This window comes from Microtus oregoni, unplaced genomic scaffold (assembly GCF_018167655.1).
Source record: "Microtus oregoni isolate MIOR12 unplaced genomic scaffold, Mior012 000032F_ref0000030, whole genome shotgun sequence".
NCBI lineage: Eukaryota > Metazoa > Chordata > Mammalia > Rodentia > Cricetidae > Microtus > Microtus oregoni.
The window spans coordinates 3,737,966-3,755,010 of record NW_024543091.1 but is presented as its reverse complement, the minus strand read 5'-3'; the positions used below and the strand labels follow the sequence as shown (position 1 = coordinate 3,755,010).

Sequence of the window (17,045 nt, the reverse complement as noted above, 5' to 3'; positions counted from 1 at the left end):
TTCTTCAGGCAGCGGGTCTGGTCTCAGAGTCTTCTTTGCAGCTCTGCTTTTTCTTCTGAGAGGGACTCTCAGCTTTTATTGTTTACTCTGTCAGGAATGGACCTAATGAGTCTGTTCAGTTTCGGGGGAACTTCCTAAAGCTACTTTGAGTTGTTTAACTTCTTAAGGTGTTTATCTGAAGGACAGAATGTTTCAGTCTCAGTGAAAACTACTACAAAACACCAATGAAAACACATCTCATATACTGAAAACATTCAGAACAATAAAATTTTAAAAACCATTTATTTGGGACTGGGGTGGTCTGGAATGATGGCCCAACACTTAGGAGCATGCACTGTTCTTGCAGAGGACCTAGGTTTGACTTCTAGCTTATCCATGATGGATCATAACTGCCTGTAGCTCCACTTCCAGGGGACTAATGCCCTTGTCTAACCTTCAAGGTCATATAGATAAAGTTATATGAGTAGGGCTTGGTGTGGGAGGTCCTTTTGTCTATGTGTTACTTTTATTGGTTAATGAAAAAAAGATCTGGCTTGGCCTATAGCATGGGAGGAGGAAGGTGGAGTCAGGGAGATGCCATGGAGCCACTGGGATAGACATGCTAAAATTTTTCTGGTAAGCCACAACCTCGTGGTGATATACAGGTTAATAGAAATGGGTTAAATTAATATGTAAGTTAGCCAATAAGAAGCTAGAGCTAATGGACCAAGCAGTGATTTAATTAATACAGTTTCTGTGTGATTATTTCAGGTCTAAGCTAGCCAGGTGGCCAGGAAAAACAAACTGCCTCCCTCCAACATAGGGTTTTATTGCTCTTTTAACTTATGTGTAGTGCCTGTAAGTGTACTTGTGGTGTGGGACAATGGTCTGTATTCTGTCAATTATATTTTAAATAAATGCTGATTGGCCCATAGCCAGGCAGGAAGTATAGGTGAAAAAACCAGACAGAAAGTAGAGGCAGATCAATGAGAACAGGAGAATTCTGAGAAAAAGGAAAAAGGAAACCCATCTCTTAACAGTCCTGGCCCAGCCACAGAAGAAGCAAGATGTGACTACCTCACTGAATAAGGTACTGAGCCATGTGGCTAACATAGACAAGAATAATAGGCTAATATAAGTTATAAGAGTTAATACAAAACCTGAGCTAATAGGCCAATCAGTTTATAGTTAATGTAGACCTCTGTGTGATTTCTTTACTTAATTACTGCGGGAACTGGGCAGGACAGATACCCCGCCAGCATACTTGTATGTGTATGTGTGTGTGTATGTGTTTGTGTGCACACATACATGTGTATGGGTGTCCTCAGAGACCAGAGGAATAGGATCTCCTAGAGCTGGAGTTAGAGCAGTTGTGAGTCACCTGACCTGGGTCCTGAGAACTAAACGCAGGTCCTCTGCACTAGTAGTAAATTTTCTGAAATCCTGAGCAGTCTCTCCAGCCCAGATGTTCTGGATTTGCGGAGTGTCCGTTATCACCTACTCTTGCATCTGATTTTATTAGTGCCTTCTCTCTCAGTGAGTGTTGGTCTGGAGGTTAGAGGATGATTCTTCTTCCCAGTAAGTGGCTCTTAGCTTCTCTGACCCTTTGTTTTGGTTCTCTCAGTTTCCAGTTGATTCCTGCTGGCCTGATCTGTGTCGTATTTGTCATATTCTGCTGTCTACTGTTTTGGAAGGTGCTTTTTTTTTTTTTATCTTCCTAAGCATTCAAAGTACTTGGTTGGGTTGTCTGAAATATCTCTGACTTTCTTTCAAATTCATCAGTGACATTGAAGCGATTTTTTTAGATTATAATTACATTACATAATTTCCCCTCCCCTTTCCTCCTTCTAAACCTCCTCATGTATCCACTCACTTGCTTTCTTTCAAATTCGTGGCCTCTTTTTCTGGTGTGGGAAGTTCTTCTGCATATGTTGTTAATGAATGAAGAAGTTGTGGAGCCCAGTCCCAACAGATGTATTTGCAAGCCTACTCCTGCACCTAAGGCTCAGGGGACACTGGAATAAAGGGAGATAAGCTGTAAGATTGAATGATTAAGGAACCGAGCCATGTGGCTAACATAGACAAGAATAATGGGCTAATATATTGGTTAATGAATGAAGAAGCTGTTTTGGCCTGTGACGGGCAAGGAAAACTAAACTGAATGCTGAGAGAAAGAAGGCGGAGTTGCTAGATGCCATGTAGTCGCCAGAGGGGAAAGATGTGAGCTGCTAGCTGGAATTTTGCCAGTAGGTCACAACCCTCATAGTAAAATATAAAATAATGGAAATGGGTTAATTCTGGATGTAAGAGCTAGCTTGCAATATGCTTAAGCTATTCGTCCAACAGTATTGCAAATAATATACTTTCTTTTTGGTTATTTCAGGAGTCTGGGTAGCTGGGAAACAAACAGGCAGCCTCCCCCAATATTTTTCTTTAATCATTGTTACATATAAATGTGGTGTATTATGTGATGTATATGTGTGGTGTTTCTTTTTTGTGTGTTTGTTTATATTTCTGAATAGATGAGTACAACCTGTTCTGCTCATGTAATGCTACTTTTGTGTTTATGTTTTCAGGGCTTACCATTTAGTATTGGATAATCAGTTGGTGTGTTTTCCCTATGGAAGACTATTTCTCTCCAGTATTCCTTAGTTGCTTATAGCTTTACCCCCTAGGGTTGAGACCTCGTGTGTAATGTGAGGGCCGAGCTTGTTGGTGTTTCTGTACCGCCTGGTCCCCCAGAGTTTTAGTCCCAGAGAAAATCACACAGAGAGGGGTCTATATTAATGATAAACTGGCCCATTAGCTCAGGCTTTGTATTAGTTCTTATAATGTATATTAACCCATTTTTCTTATCTATGTTAGCCACATGGCTCAGTACCTTTTTCAGCATGGTAGGTCACATCCTGCTTCTTTGGTAGTCTGGGCAGAACTGGCAGAAGGAGCTTCCTGCTTCCCAGAATACTCCTGTTTTCTTTGCTCCACCTCTATTTCCTGTTTGGTTTTCCCACTTATACTTCCTGCCTGGCCAATCAGCATTTATTTAAAACCTGATAATTGACAGAATACAGACAAATATCCTGCACCACTCATGAGCTTTTCCCTGTTCATGGTAGCATGTCTTTGCTTGCTTTCTTGTTGAGTCGTTTTTAGGCAACCATGTTGGAGAGACTTGATGGCTTAGCTTTTGATATTTCAGGAGACTTTCTCACAGAGACCTCCCTCTGGCTCTTAAATCTTACAGCTTATCTCTCTTTACTCCAGTGTCCCCTGAGCCTTAGGTGCAGGAGTAGGGTTTCAGAAACACCCATTGGGACTGGGCTCCACAGCTCTACATTTTGATTGGATGTGGGTTTTTGTGATGGTCTCCATCTGTTGCAAAGAAACAATTTCTTGATGAGTGGGGAGAACTACACTTCTCTGTGGGTAAAAGGGCAAATACTTCGAATGTGGTTAGGGGTATTATGTTGGCTTAGTACAAGGGCACCTGTAGGTTCTCCTCCGAGAGCCATGTCCTTACTAGTCCTGGGGAGTTGGCTAGGTTTCCAGCACCAGGAAGGACTTCCCTCTTTCTGATCAGTTCTTATGGAAAGTGATGAAGGAAGACTGTCTTCTTTGAACATTTCTACCAGTCCCTGCTCACAAAAACCTTTTAACTAGAGAGTTAGAAATCAAGCAGGAAAGTATTGACTCTGCAGGAAGTAAAAATTGCTGAAAATATTTAGACATATAAACTGATTAAAAATGCCCAATCATCTTGATAGCTATCATTGTCAGATAGTACTGATATTCCAGGGACATTGAGTTTTGAGGCTATAATTCTTATCCTTGGAGTTTGCATGCCTCTGTGTTTTTAACCTTCCTTTCCAAGCAGTAGGTGAGTGTTCTGTGGGCACACGACACTCCGTCTCTGATGGGATCCTTTTTCCGAGTCCTCCTGTCGTATTAACTTCAGTTAGTTGACTTCAGTGATCTTGGTTTTAATGAAAATATGAAGGTTTTGTAGTTTACTCTGATATCATCTTTGTTATATATACTCAGTTTGTAATTTTGCTGAAACATTCTTGAAGTTTTCCTATAACACTGTCTGCATCCAAGAAAGATCCAGAAGAAAAAAACCCTTGACCATGGATTATGAACTACACATGATTTTCATTTTGTAATGCACTAAAAATCCATTTCTCCTAATAGAGTTGGACCACATTTTAGGAAATGAGACCGTTTATCCATGGTGATGCAGAAGTGTAGCCGTGTTTATACTTTTGATCATTTCGTGGAGAAGTATTACCTTGGTAGGCAACCAGCTGGCTTCTGGGAGAATTGTACCCTTGATACATGCTTCGAACAACCATGTAAAATGTAACTGGCTGACGCCTTGGTTTGGGTTTGGGTCTCTTAGTTTTCAGGTTAAGCTGGGAGCACAATGGATGATGTCAGTTTCTACCAGTTATCATTCTTATGATGGCCAGACATAGTATTTCCCCATTGTCAACACGTAAGAGAAGTTTGCCAAATGGGGAAATATGAATTGCAAAGAGAAGACATTAGTAATTGTTGTTGTTTTAAGGAGAGAAAAATAGTTTTTTTTTGCCATTATTTTAGAAAAGGACAAAAGTGTTGAAATTCAAAGTCTTCAAAGAATTTCTGAACAAATGAACTTCATTTTAATTGCATTCTTTCTTTCCATTTTATCTACTATTTATTAAAACAGTCTTTAAAATTCTTTGTTTTGAGGGAATCTTTTCCCCTAGGAGGCTGTGGCAATTGAAGTAATAACTCTTTGGGGACCTGAGTTAACTTGCTTGCTTTCCCTGGTACTAGCTCATGACTCAGGATGTTTTGGTGTGAACTAGTGACCCTTGGAATTTATACAACATTAAAAGTTTATTGAGAAATTATATCCTACGTAAATAAAATGGTGAGGAATGTGGTTTTCTTGTTTACACTGATGTTCTAAGCTTTCCTGATTGACATTCAGTATCTCGTTACTGACACTGTGTGGAACAGACCTGAGACTCGGTGGGGTCTGTGCTGTGGAATAAGCTTGCACTGTTTTTATGGGCAGTGGACACTGGTTGTTTGTTATGACTGAGATTTTGAGTAGCTGGTTTTCTGGTGATGATTTTCAGGAGGGAAGGGCTGTCATGGACATTCAACATGGGGAAAAGATGAATATTGGAGACATTAGTTATTTGTCTTTGTTTTAAAGTGGTGAAGAATCTAGAGTAGATGGCAGATGTTTAGGGATAGAGGCTTTTTATTTTTATCAGGGTGGCCTCATCTGAAGCAATTTGCTTACAGTCCCCAAAGGGACCAGTTAAAAAAAAAAATCACATGTATGGAAGTCTTCAGTATCAACAGGAAAAGAAAAAAAGCCTGGTGGTTAAAAAGGAGAGACAAGGGACTTGAATAAATATTTTTCCAAGGAGTGTATACAAATGCCCATTAAGCGTAAGAAAAGATGGTGAACACCTTTAGTTTTTAGGGAAATGCCAACCAGACCAAAAGTAGTTATAACCTTATTAGGATAACTGCAATAAAAATGCAGAAGACAGCAAGCGTTGGGATTAGAATTCATGTCCTTCTTAGTGGATATGTGAAATGGCGCAGCATACTTAAGTAGAGGATTATGATACAATCCAGCGAGTCTGCTTCTGACAGAGGGCAGAGGGCAGAGGGCAGAGGGCAGAGGGCAGGGGCAGAGGGCAGAGGGCAGGGGCAGAGGGCAGGGGCAGAGGGCAGAGGGCAGGGGCAGAGGGCAGAGGGCAGGGGCAGAGGGCAGGGGCAGAGGGCAGAGGGCAGGGGCAGAGGGCAGAGGGCAGGGGCAGAGGGCAGAGGGCAGGGGCAGAGGGCAGGGGCAGAGGGCAGAGGGCAGGGGCAGAGGGCAGGGGCAGAGGGCAGGGGCAGAGGGCAGAGGGCAGGGGCAGAGGGCAGGGGCAGAGGGCAGAGGGCAGGGGCAGAGGGCAGGGGCAGAGGGCAGAGGGCAAGGGCAGAGGGCAGGGGCAGAGGGCAGAGGGCAGGGGCAGAGGGCAGAGGGCAGGGGCAGAGGGCAGGGGTAGGCAGATCTTGCATTCAAGTTCAGCCTGTTTTCAAACCCTACTGAGAAAATGATAGGAACACGATCAGAATGAAGGTACAAGAGAACACGAAGCTGCTGCTTTAGGCTTGGAAGAGTTATTTTGGTAGAAAAAAGAAAATGTTGTTCCTTAGATTTGGTTAAGCTTTGTATGATGTTTAAGCAAACAGGGCAGGTGTACTACAAGAAAACACACTGAGACAATGGGGATGTTCTATCAGGAACTCACCAAGGCCAGCTGGCCTGGGTCTGAAAAAGCATGGGATAAAACCGGACTCGCTGAACATAGCGGACAATGAGGACTACTGAGAACTCAAGAACAATGGCAATGGGTTTTTGATCCTACTGCACGTACTGGCTTTGTGGGAGCCTAGGCAGTTTGGATGCTCACCTTACTAGACCTGGATGGAGGTGGGTGGTCCTTGGACTTCCCACAGGGCAGGGAACCCTGATTGCTCTTTGGGCTGACGAGGGAGGGAGACTTGGTTGGGGGAGGGGGAGGGAAATGGGAGGCGGTGGCGGGGAGGAGGCAGAAATCTTTAATAAATAATAAATAAATAAATAAATTAATAAATTTTAAAAAAAGAAAACACTTTAAAGCCACAGTACCTACATAACTCCCCACACTTAACTGCATGTCTGAAGACATCCACTAGTCCAGTCCAGTACCTTTACCTCGTAGCGATCTTTTGTCAACTGGAAGAAGGAAACTTGTGTTTAGTACCAGCCCTATCTATGTTTGTCTATTGGCTATAATTGTGCATTTATAAAAAGGTGCATAAAACCAGAAAATGTATTTTGCTTGGAGCAGGAAAGGTAGGTGGGGTGGCTTGGTCATTAGTTTTCTAGGATTAGGACTTTTGGAGGTTTGTTTTCAGGGTTCCCTTTCGCTGCTCTTATAATAGCAGGGATCCTTGCTATGAGATTAGACATCTGGAGCTTCAGAGTGGGAGTCACCTGCTTATATCCTTAAAATCAACACAGTACAACATGCAGAACCCCCGTAAACCCAGCAGCTGCTGTGTGTTACATATTTTGGTTAGAGACAGAATATTGCATACTGAATTTCATAGTGGTGAATGAGTGAGTTAGTATTTGCTGGAGGAGGTAGAATAGAGCCTCTCCCTCAATAAAAAAGAACATTTCTCAAAAATAAAAGAGAAAACAAAACAAAAACAAAAAAAACCCCACTTAAATAAAAATTTAAACTGCTATACTTTAAAAATAGATGTATGTCTTTCCGAGCAACATGAGATGAGCGTATCAGCCTAGTTGAATACGTAATGTGTGTGCTATGCACTATGTTCTGCCTTGTGTTGAGACCTTGCTGTGCTGGATAGGACAGCTGCAGGGGGTTGCAAAGTAAAGTGATGTTTTAAAGAGGGAGGTAGCAATGTGTGCCACCTGGGTCCTGCTCTTTGAGCCTTGCCCTATATCCTGGTTTAGGTCTTATGAAAGGTCCTAGCATTGTCAGATGAAAAAATCTGATAATAATCTGAAAAAAATAGTACCGTGGAATTTACAGCCAGAGGCCGTCCAGCTTGTTGTGGGGACCAGGCAGAGTTGGAGAGATGGTTCTTAGGAGTGGGCCGAGGCAGAGGTAGAAGAACATGGCTCACGTTCTCACTTGAGGGCGGAGGCTCATATGCTTGGGGCTTAGAGGGCAATCAATGTAAAAGCAAAGGGAAGAGGCAAAGGCTGGCCGGCCCCAGCAGACTGACTCTGAGTATTGGGAAGTAGCTTTTTAGAATCATGGACACTCGTCATTTTGTCGGAGTGGATTTTCTAAAGTTCTTTGGGATTTCCACTATGATTTTCAAAATCATGGAGGACAGTGCGAACCAAGGAGAGTATCTGAGAATTTCACAGCAGTTCATGGAAGGGGGAGCATGCTCGTGTCTTCCCCCTGTGTGTGTCATTCCGCTGCTATTGTTTTCTGCTCTGTCCTTTACCTCCCTTCCCACAGGGGTGACCAAGCCACAAGGATTCAGTTTGTCTCCGTTTACACTACTTTCCTACACTATTAAATATTTGTAACCCTGCCAGCACTATCTTTGCCAAAATGGACTTCTCAGAACTCTCCCCGGAGCGCTCGACGGCTCTTTTTAGTGTTGGTATTTCTCCAGTGGAACCCTGGCCAGCGGGCCAGTCGTGTGCAGCAGGCATGCTGATAAATACTGGTTTCCAGGCATCCAGTGATACATTTCTCAGGCTGTGACTAATTGTGGGTTTTTTTTTTTCTGTGAGATGTGTTTGGCTACTACACATGAAAATGTTTCAAAATTCTTACCTAATTCATTCCCATTGATATTTGAAGCTCATCGATACCGTGTCCTTGACAAATTCTAGATTATGTAATTGCTGAGTAACGTGTTCCATAAGTGAGATGCGTTGTGACTCTGCCAATTGCTGTGATGACTGGGGAAGGCTGGCTTTGGTGGTTCATTTGCTGCCCTCATCTATATACTCTGATAGAAACTGATGAATTCCCTATCCAGAATATTATATTCTTATTGCATGTTGCCAACTTGAATATCTTGCTCACCTTGGTACTGGTAAGGATTGAGTTGTCTCTAGGGAGAAGTGTTGCTATAGATTTTGAATAAGAAGTAACACACACACACACACACACACACACACACACACACCCCGTTCTGAATGCTGGTGTTGTATTTCCAAGCATATATAAGCTTAATGGTCTGCCTGTCTGTATCATTTTCTCCTGGAATGGCAGCTTAATAGTTTTCCCGGTTGGATTGCGTTAAATCTTTAAAGGCTACATTCACTAAAACATATGTCCAGCATTTGGGCAGCCAGCGTCCGCGTGACCATTTTCGCGGAGTACAACTTAGCTCTGCAGTGATTGGTATCTTACGCTGAAGTGACATTAGCCGGCATGTATGACACCTCCCAGGGACCCTGTGTATAGGTACGAATTTTATGCTTTACTCGAACAGCTAGAAATTGCTCGAAATCAACAGATAAAAGCTATGCTAAGATTCCATTAATTTGGAGTTTTACTTCAAACCCTTGCAGGGTGTGCTGAAGTGTATTTTTATGTTACTTTAAAATGGATTTTGTGATAGTATAAATGTACAAAGATGACATATGCAATATCTTTAAACATTTGTTTTCATAGAGCTTGATCTGGCTTGCTTGGAGTGTCTCCCGTATTCAGATCAATTGTATTAACTGTCATATATAGATAAATAAGCTTAGCTTTTCACCATTCCTATAGATGCTTAGGTTGAGCGTAGCAGGTGGAGGAAAAGTCATACATCCCAAACCAGGGCTCCATCAACATTTATCTGTGTCCTTCCATGTCCCCATTTTGCTTGCCTCCCCTGTGACGGGAGGCTGCTGGTGTCTGGTGGAAGGTCCTTGAAGTGGTCAGTAACCTTTTGTGGGGGGGGGGCAGCTTTAAGGTTTTAACAGGCAAGGAATATGGAGAAAAGCACAGAGAAGCTTTTCACTGTCCTGAATTTAATTGGCTTAGCCTTCGCTGGTGCCATTTGTCGCCTCTGACTCAGCGATGCCCCATGTGCCACAGACCATAATCCAGGGGCAGTTCTTAGTGGTAAAAAGTTGGGGAGTCAGGAACTGGAAAATCCAGCCTATGTGATTTTTCCTGGCTTTGATTGATTTAGCTTTCATATTAAAAAGTTGTTTAAATACTTTTTTTTAAATAAAAAAAACGAAGAAGTACTTCTCTCAGATGGGAACTTGACAGCTTAAAACTTTAAGTATCTCTTTCTTTAGAACAAAGTATTAACATTTATGTCTATTGATTTATATTATTAAAAAGCTAATAGCAACTTCCATACTTATTTTAAGGGAGTTCAGGAAAGTGCCAACTTTGTAAAGAGATTTCTAGGCACTTGTATGCTTTAAAGTTTGACTAGGTGTGTTTATAATCACTGAAAAACTAAACTTGATTTTCACAGATATTTAGTTGAACCACAAATAATAGAATTCTGCTTCATAAATTCAGAGTGTTCTTACTATTGATTAAAATATTAATAAAGTAGAAAATAATAAAATGGAATAGAAAAAAGCTTACGAGTGTTAGCAAATTGAAAACGTGAAGGATGAAAAGCATATGCCGCATTGAGTTTCTGTTCTGCCTCATGAAATGATTGGACGATATTCAGACAATCAAATAGATATTAATTCCTAGAGACCATGGATGAAAATAACAGTGTATCTTCTTTATTTTATACACGGACATGCTTTTCAGGGATCACAGATATTTTTAAGCATAAAAAAGGAAACCTGAGAACTTTTCAAATTAAATAAAATAGTGGACACAAAATCTGTGGCTCAGAGCAGGGGCCCTAGTAGTGTCTATAATACTCGTGGTTCTAATAATTACTTTTGTAGACCTCTTCTTTGCATGCTCTCTTTGACTTGTATGAGTGCAAGCGGTCATCTCCACACATCCAGAGTAAGGTTGCATTCTGTTTCATCTGCCTCTAGTTTTTGGTATTTCAGGAATTTCTGAACTTTACTCTACAGTTCTGATAGCAGTATTCGATATCTGAGAACGACAGCATATTACTGTGTTAGGCACAGACAGAGATATCAGGCTTGACCTTCTCACACCAGTGGGCTATTTTTCATTCTGTCTGAGGTCCGTTGTCTTGAAGTCTCAGCAAGGAGCACCGTAAAGGTTCTGCATGGACAGACCTGCATGCCCGTGGCAGGTAGTGGCTGCCTTCCAGTGGTATTATTGTGACTATTTGCTTCTGCAGTCTGTGACCCAAGGGTTCCTCTATTTTTGAAAGAAATCCTAAGATACTATTTAAAATAGTTCTGCTTCTTGAGATTATGAGTATAGTGATTTGTCAATTTAGCATTAATTTATGAGCTGTTCTTTCTGTTTTTTTAAATTAAGTCTTACGGAGAATACTTTCAATAATGTAAGATAATGTTTAAAATCCCTTGTCTGTGCCCCCTTAACAACCATTTTTTTAGGAGAAACAATTTGTGATCACATAGAAGGAATATTTGTAAAAATATATATGTTTAAAGGGGTATGTCTCATCAGCTTTCACAAAAATGAGCTGTCATCCTTCAAGTTGCTTGTTTTTCTAATTACCTTTGGACATCTTTCCATGTTGTCGAATTTGTGTATGGCTCCAGAGTACTCTATGGTGTGGACCTCCATCTGTGTAGCCATTTTCCTACCGAGCAATGCTCAGAAGGTCTTGGTTCTGTATATTTGCATATTATGCTGCTTGAACTGTCAGAGTTGGAAAGTATCTGTCTATCTATCTATCTATCTATCTATCTATCTATCTATCTATCTATCTATCTATCCATCCATCCACCCACCCACCCACCCACCCACCCACCCACCCACCTATCTATCTATCTATCTATCTATCTATCTATCTATCTATCTATCTATCTATCTATCTTTCTATCTCTTCTCCCTCTCTATTCCCCATCTAGAGTTTTGGTTCTTTAGGTTGCTGGAACCATAGACTGTCTGCCCTGATTGCTTATTGGATTTTAATATTCATTCTAAATGTTGTCATTTGGATAGGTCCAAACCTGAGTTACAAAGGACTAGCACATTGTATGAGTTGTCGGATAAGAGCAGCATGTTTAGAGAAGCCTGTCCTTCTGACCTCTTAGACATTAATCTACACCATTTAGCTTGGGTGGCATTAGCTGCTTCATTGGTCGTGTTATACCGGCACTGTTCTACGTGGCTGAGCTTTCACAGAGATCTGCTCGGCAAATGGATTGTTCAAGCTGTTTAACCAAGACAGAAAAATCTCTTAGGGGATATTTTGAAAACACTTATTTTTTTACCTTGATTATAGAATGTTTGTATATTACCGTTTCTAGCTAGGCACATTGAAGTAATTTGCGATCTTTAAAAATGTCAAATTACCGCATCCGTAGAAAGTCAAATGCCAGTTCTTCAGGTTGTCAAATCACCGGAGGTGGTAGTTTTTGTTTGGTTGGTTTTGTTTTTGTTTTTTAATGGTATTCTTACCTTTTCATGTTCTTAAGTCACTACTTAATAACTACAGTGATTTATTTTGGTTGTGGGGCCTGCCCAGGTCTTGAGGCTTAACACCTGCTGGCTGAGGCTGCTGCCACTCTCTTTGAAGTCTAAACTAGAATTGCCCAGATTGAGTGAAATCTTTTCTTTTAGACATATATTATCTTTTGCTTGAAGATTTCATATAATTAATAAAATAAGTTTTTTAAAAACGGGGCAGTAACATTGATAGCAATTTAGAGAAGAATTCACCTCTTCTCTGTTAATATGGTTTAATGTATCTTAAGCAATAACTTGTCTATTTCAGTCGTTTTTCCTCCCAACACAGCCGGCATCCTGCTGTGATATTGTAGCCACACCCTTTGACTTGTTTGTACCTAGTCTATCGTGAGCCACTGAGATTACATCATTGTGACACTTTTTGTGTTGAAGTGGCACCGGGGTCATAAACCAGATTTCAGTGCTCACTATGAAGACGGCAGTAAGCCCTCATTTTCAGAGTGGTTTGCTATTGGCAAGTCCCTCAAGGTTGCACTGGCTTGTCTTTTTCCTCACAATGGTGTTTTCATGTTGTTTTTGTGTTTTCCCTTTTCCATAACCAGTATTTCTTAAGACTATTGTCTGTAATTGCATGTCATATGCCCCCAACCAAAAAAGCATTTCGAGTCTTAAAGTAAAAAAGATGGAAAAATCAGACCAAGATACGGACTTATGAAGCAGTTATCCACTTATAACAACAAAAAAAAAATCCTATAAAGTAGGCATGTGTTTTAAATTATATACTACATGGAGTTATAAATCTAATTTTTCTTTCATGCTAAGATTATAAGCTACATTAAAATTTCTTGACAGAATAAAAGCCCACCCAATTGAAAGCCATTTGTAGTAACTTACTAAGCATAAAATCAACTTACTGCTTTTTATTTACAGAATTTAAGCAGTTTGTTTTTATTAGTGAATTAAAATGCCATCATATGCTTAAAATATGTATTCTCTTCAACATCATGTTCCACTTTTGTCTCTCACAGTCTGTGATCAAGACAGGGCGACTGCTGATCAGTCACGAGGCTCCACTGACAGGCGGCTTTGCTTCCGAGATCAGCTCCACGGTCCAGGTAGAGTAACCCGGCGCCAACTGTGACATCTGTGCAGTTGTGTGCGTCTGCTCCAGAAGGAAAGCTTGCTTATCGCCAAATTCCAAAGTATGAACTTTTGGAATATGGGCATTTCCTCCCATCAGGACTGTACCGTCCCTCAACTCATGGTGTGATTATATCTCCAAAGAAGAAAATTTAAATTAATCATAGTGGAAAAATCTTTTATGGAAAAAAGAAAAACTTGAGATTAATAAAATAAGTTATATTTGCTACCTTAACAGGAAAAGGGACCTCTTTTCCATATCAGCCCAGTCTTCCTCAGAATAACATTTAATGTTGTTCTGAAATAAGTTGTTTCTGAAAGTCATCTTAGAAATTTATAGTACTCACCCTTGAACCTGTCAAAAGCAGCTAATCTCAAAAAGTATTTATCAGTCTATTTAGTAATCAATTTGTGGGGTGTTATCGGAAGTACTCGAGGAATAATATAAATACTTTCATTTTAAAATGTTCACTTAAGATACCGGTAACAGGGAAAAGCCCCATAAACTTCATTTGAAGGGGATTTACACTTAAAATCTTTCTATTTGTATATATATATCATAAATATGTACAATGTGAAGGAATTATATTTTTCCTTATGTTTTAAATTTAAAAGTACTTAAAATGTATACCATGTGCATTTTAAACTCAGAATATGTTTATATTTTAAATGCCTTTCTTCTCTTTTCTGATACCATGATTCTTTAATTACGAAAATACGTCTCTGTAGAAAATGCATAAGGGTTATAGTTTCATAGAAGTTACAGTGAAAGAATAATGCTGCAAATTCATTTTAAATTTTTAATCAGCAAATGACTTTTTCCAATAAAATAGTTTATGTGCTAGTTAGTTAAATTACATAGATTCTTTTAAAAGAATACTGTGAAACAGATTTGAACAAATATTCTAAAAATAAATCTTAATAATAGCTGTATTCAATGGAAATGAAGCTGTTTGTCATCTATAGTTACTGTAAGGTTGGAAAAAGTGAATATTTGAGTTTTGTCAATGTTTTGTTTTCCTGTTTACTTAATACCATTTAAGTGTCATGAATACTCGGTTTGCATTATACACTGATTATTGAGTGATATAGTGTACCAAATCTTTTTAAAATAAGGCTGCAGGAATAATCACTGTTATACCAAGATGTTGTTTCCAGCCAGAGGCAGAACTGGCAAAAGAAACTGGATTTTCTGACTTCTGATAACTCTGTAGTGTACTGAAGCCTCCAGGAACAGAACGATTGCAGCCGATAGGAACCCTGACAAACCCACTGCTTGGATAATAAGCTCATGGCTTATACCAAATGTAATTTGCATATAATTGTACAAGGAAAACTACTAGAAGGTAGTGGAACTTGGAATTTGTGTGTCTTTGGAAAGATTTCTTCCTCCGAGCTTGCTTTTAAAATGTGATCTCTATTGGTTGGCGGCCGTAGGGTCTAATACAGTTTTCGTACTGGAATGGACTTAGATGATCTAATCTGGTGTCTCCGTATTTTGAATAATATGTGGTTTCATGTTTATGGAAAAATGATTCTCCAGCCCCAAGAATACATTAGCAAATTTTTATTTCAGAAACATAGGGTTAGGAGTTTAAAAACATGGCCATTGCAGCTTGCCAGCCCCCCCAAATCACGAAGAATGTGTCGCAGTTAGGGTCCGGAAAATGTGGGATGATTCACGGTGGTGAAAGTTGACAGAGAGATTACCCATGGTGCAATCATATTTGTATCATAGCATGAACGCCCCAAGACAAGGCAGCTTACACCACACCCCGGCACTCACAGATTGACCCCAGCTCCTTAGGTGTTCACAGGCACCTGAAAATTAATAACCTCCATTGGTTCCCTTTTCACCAGATGCCTGTTTGTCACTAAAATGCTTTGACTGACAGGTTTATAAAGACGGGAAAGATCTCAAACTAGCCCAGAAATTTTGAGTCAATGTTCAGAGAATAAATATGCAATCTTTTCTGAGAGTTCATCAGTCCCAAGAGGAACATAGAAATTTTGAATTCATAATAAAATTGTCTGTTTTTACAGAGAAATTATTTAACTAGCGAACGACAAGGTTTATTAGGTAATATTGATCAGTTTATAAGGGATTTGCATTTAATGGTTTAGGTAATTAGAATTTTGTTTTGTCTTAATTCAAGCTTTATTTGCATAAACACAGAATACAGAAAATGAATCTAAATAAGTCTTAATGAGTGTGTTTGCCTTTTATTGTTTTTACCTATTTATTGGTAAAGAAGATTTAAAAAAAGGAAGCTAGAGATGTGGACTTTTTCCTTTTTCAGAGTAATGTTTAAAAACAAGTTAAATTGCTCTCGGCCTTTTGGCTAAGATCAAGTGTAAAAATAAGTCGGAGTGGTTTTACAATTGTTTTATGCAGCTATATGGGGTGGACGCTCTTCAGCCTCTCGCCTGGGAAACCGGGATCAGGTTGCTGGTGCTGTGGGTTGTTTTAAATGAAGTCACCGCAGTGAGTTAAAGCTGCTTTCAACACGTGGCGTGATTCATACGCCTGTGTTTCTTTTTGATGTTTGGACCTTGTAAGGTTAGGAAGGATGAAATAGGGTTATGGTATTGAAAGTCAACTTTCTGGGCAGAAGAAGAAGGAAAGCATTTTCGCTATTGTTAGGGGACGCCGCTTGAGACTGCAGACAATAATGAACTCTGGGTTCGGTCACTCCGCGCTTAAGTGTCCGGCTCTCATTGTATCAAAGAATCTTAAGTTTTCTATAAAATGTTTAAGTTACAGCATTGCGTCACATGTTATGATGTGGAACATACGTGGCAGCTTTTTATAAACTCATGGCCAATTCTTTAAAATTTCTTACAAAACCATGCCGTAAGAGAGTAATTATAAAATAGTAAAATTACTGTTTTTAAATATGCAGAAATATGAAAATTCTTAGAAATCTGAACGTTTTATTTATATTTTATTTATTACCCATAGTAAAAAAGAAAACCGAGAATTTCATATCACAAAAAATAACTCAAGTTTTATAATTGATATTATTAGAAACATCAGTGTATGCTACAAAAATTAAATATCTGACAGAAGAACACCTTAACAGTATCATGGTATTGTTGGCATTACTATGGAAAGATTAGTTTACTTATAGAAATAAAATATGAGAAGAATGAATATAAAATATAGTCCTAATTTATTTACACAACTTTAATTTATAGCAGATGGCTTTTCGATCAGGCAAGATGTTTGGAGTCCACATCTTCAATCTCTTTAGAGTTGTTTCTTCTTCCTCATATAGGACATTATTATAAATAATTTTATTGTGTAATAATGCTAAATTCAGAGAAATGATGGCCTTATGTTGAGTCTATAGAAATCATCCACACATTTATTAATCGTCTCCTCTAAAATTTCTATGTAACGAAAAACGCTGATAAGAATTAAAGGAAAATATTTATTCAAGAATATTGCATTTAATTTGGAAGTTAAGTAGGAGGCAGAAGCTGAGGTCTGGTATGCTTCTTACCCTCTGGGAGAGATTTCGTGGTCCTTCCTTCAGAACATCACTGTCTCCTTCCATCCAATTCTACATCCCCATCTGTTCTCACTTTGGGGTGCGGGAACTTTTCCGCCCTTGCCTTTCCTTTGACACACGCTAAACCTCAAAGCCTGGATATCTTACATTTAATCCCGGCACGTAAAAAAGTGCAAAGACAATATATTTTAGGTAATTCATTGACCCTCTTCATTGTGACATGGAGCCACGATTTCGTTGTTTTCAGAAAATGAGTTTTATGTCGTGCTTATGTTCCTCAGCTTTGTATAACCACAGATTTTCAAAAAACAGTATATTT

At 39.5% G+C, this 17,045-nt stretch overlaps 1 protein-coding gene across 2 annotated transcripts in view; it reads left to right on the top strand.

Annotated features, from left to right (window-relative positions):
• The window catches only part of Bckdhb (branched chain keto acid dehydrogenase E1 subunit beta), a 174,971-nt gene that overhangs the window by 107,011 nt on the left and 50,915 nt on the right, over nucleotides 1–17,045 (top strand). For both annotated transcript variants that reach the window (XM_041679643.1, XM_041679644.1), the window contains exon 9: nucleotides 13,100–13,186. In XM_041679643.1, the coding sequence (XP_041535577.1) occupies nucleotides 13,100–13,186 (87 nt within the window). The remainder of the gene's footprint in view (nucleotides 1–13,099; nucleotides 13,187–17,045) is intronic.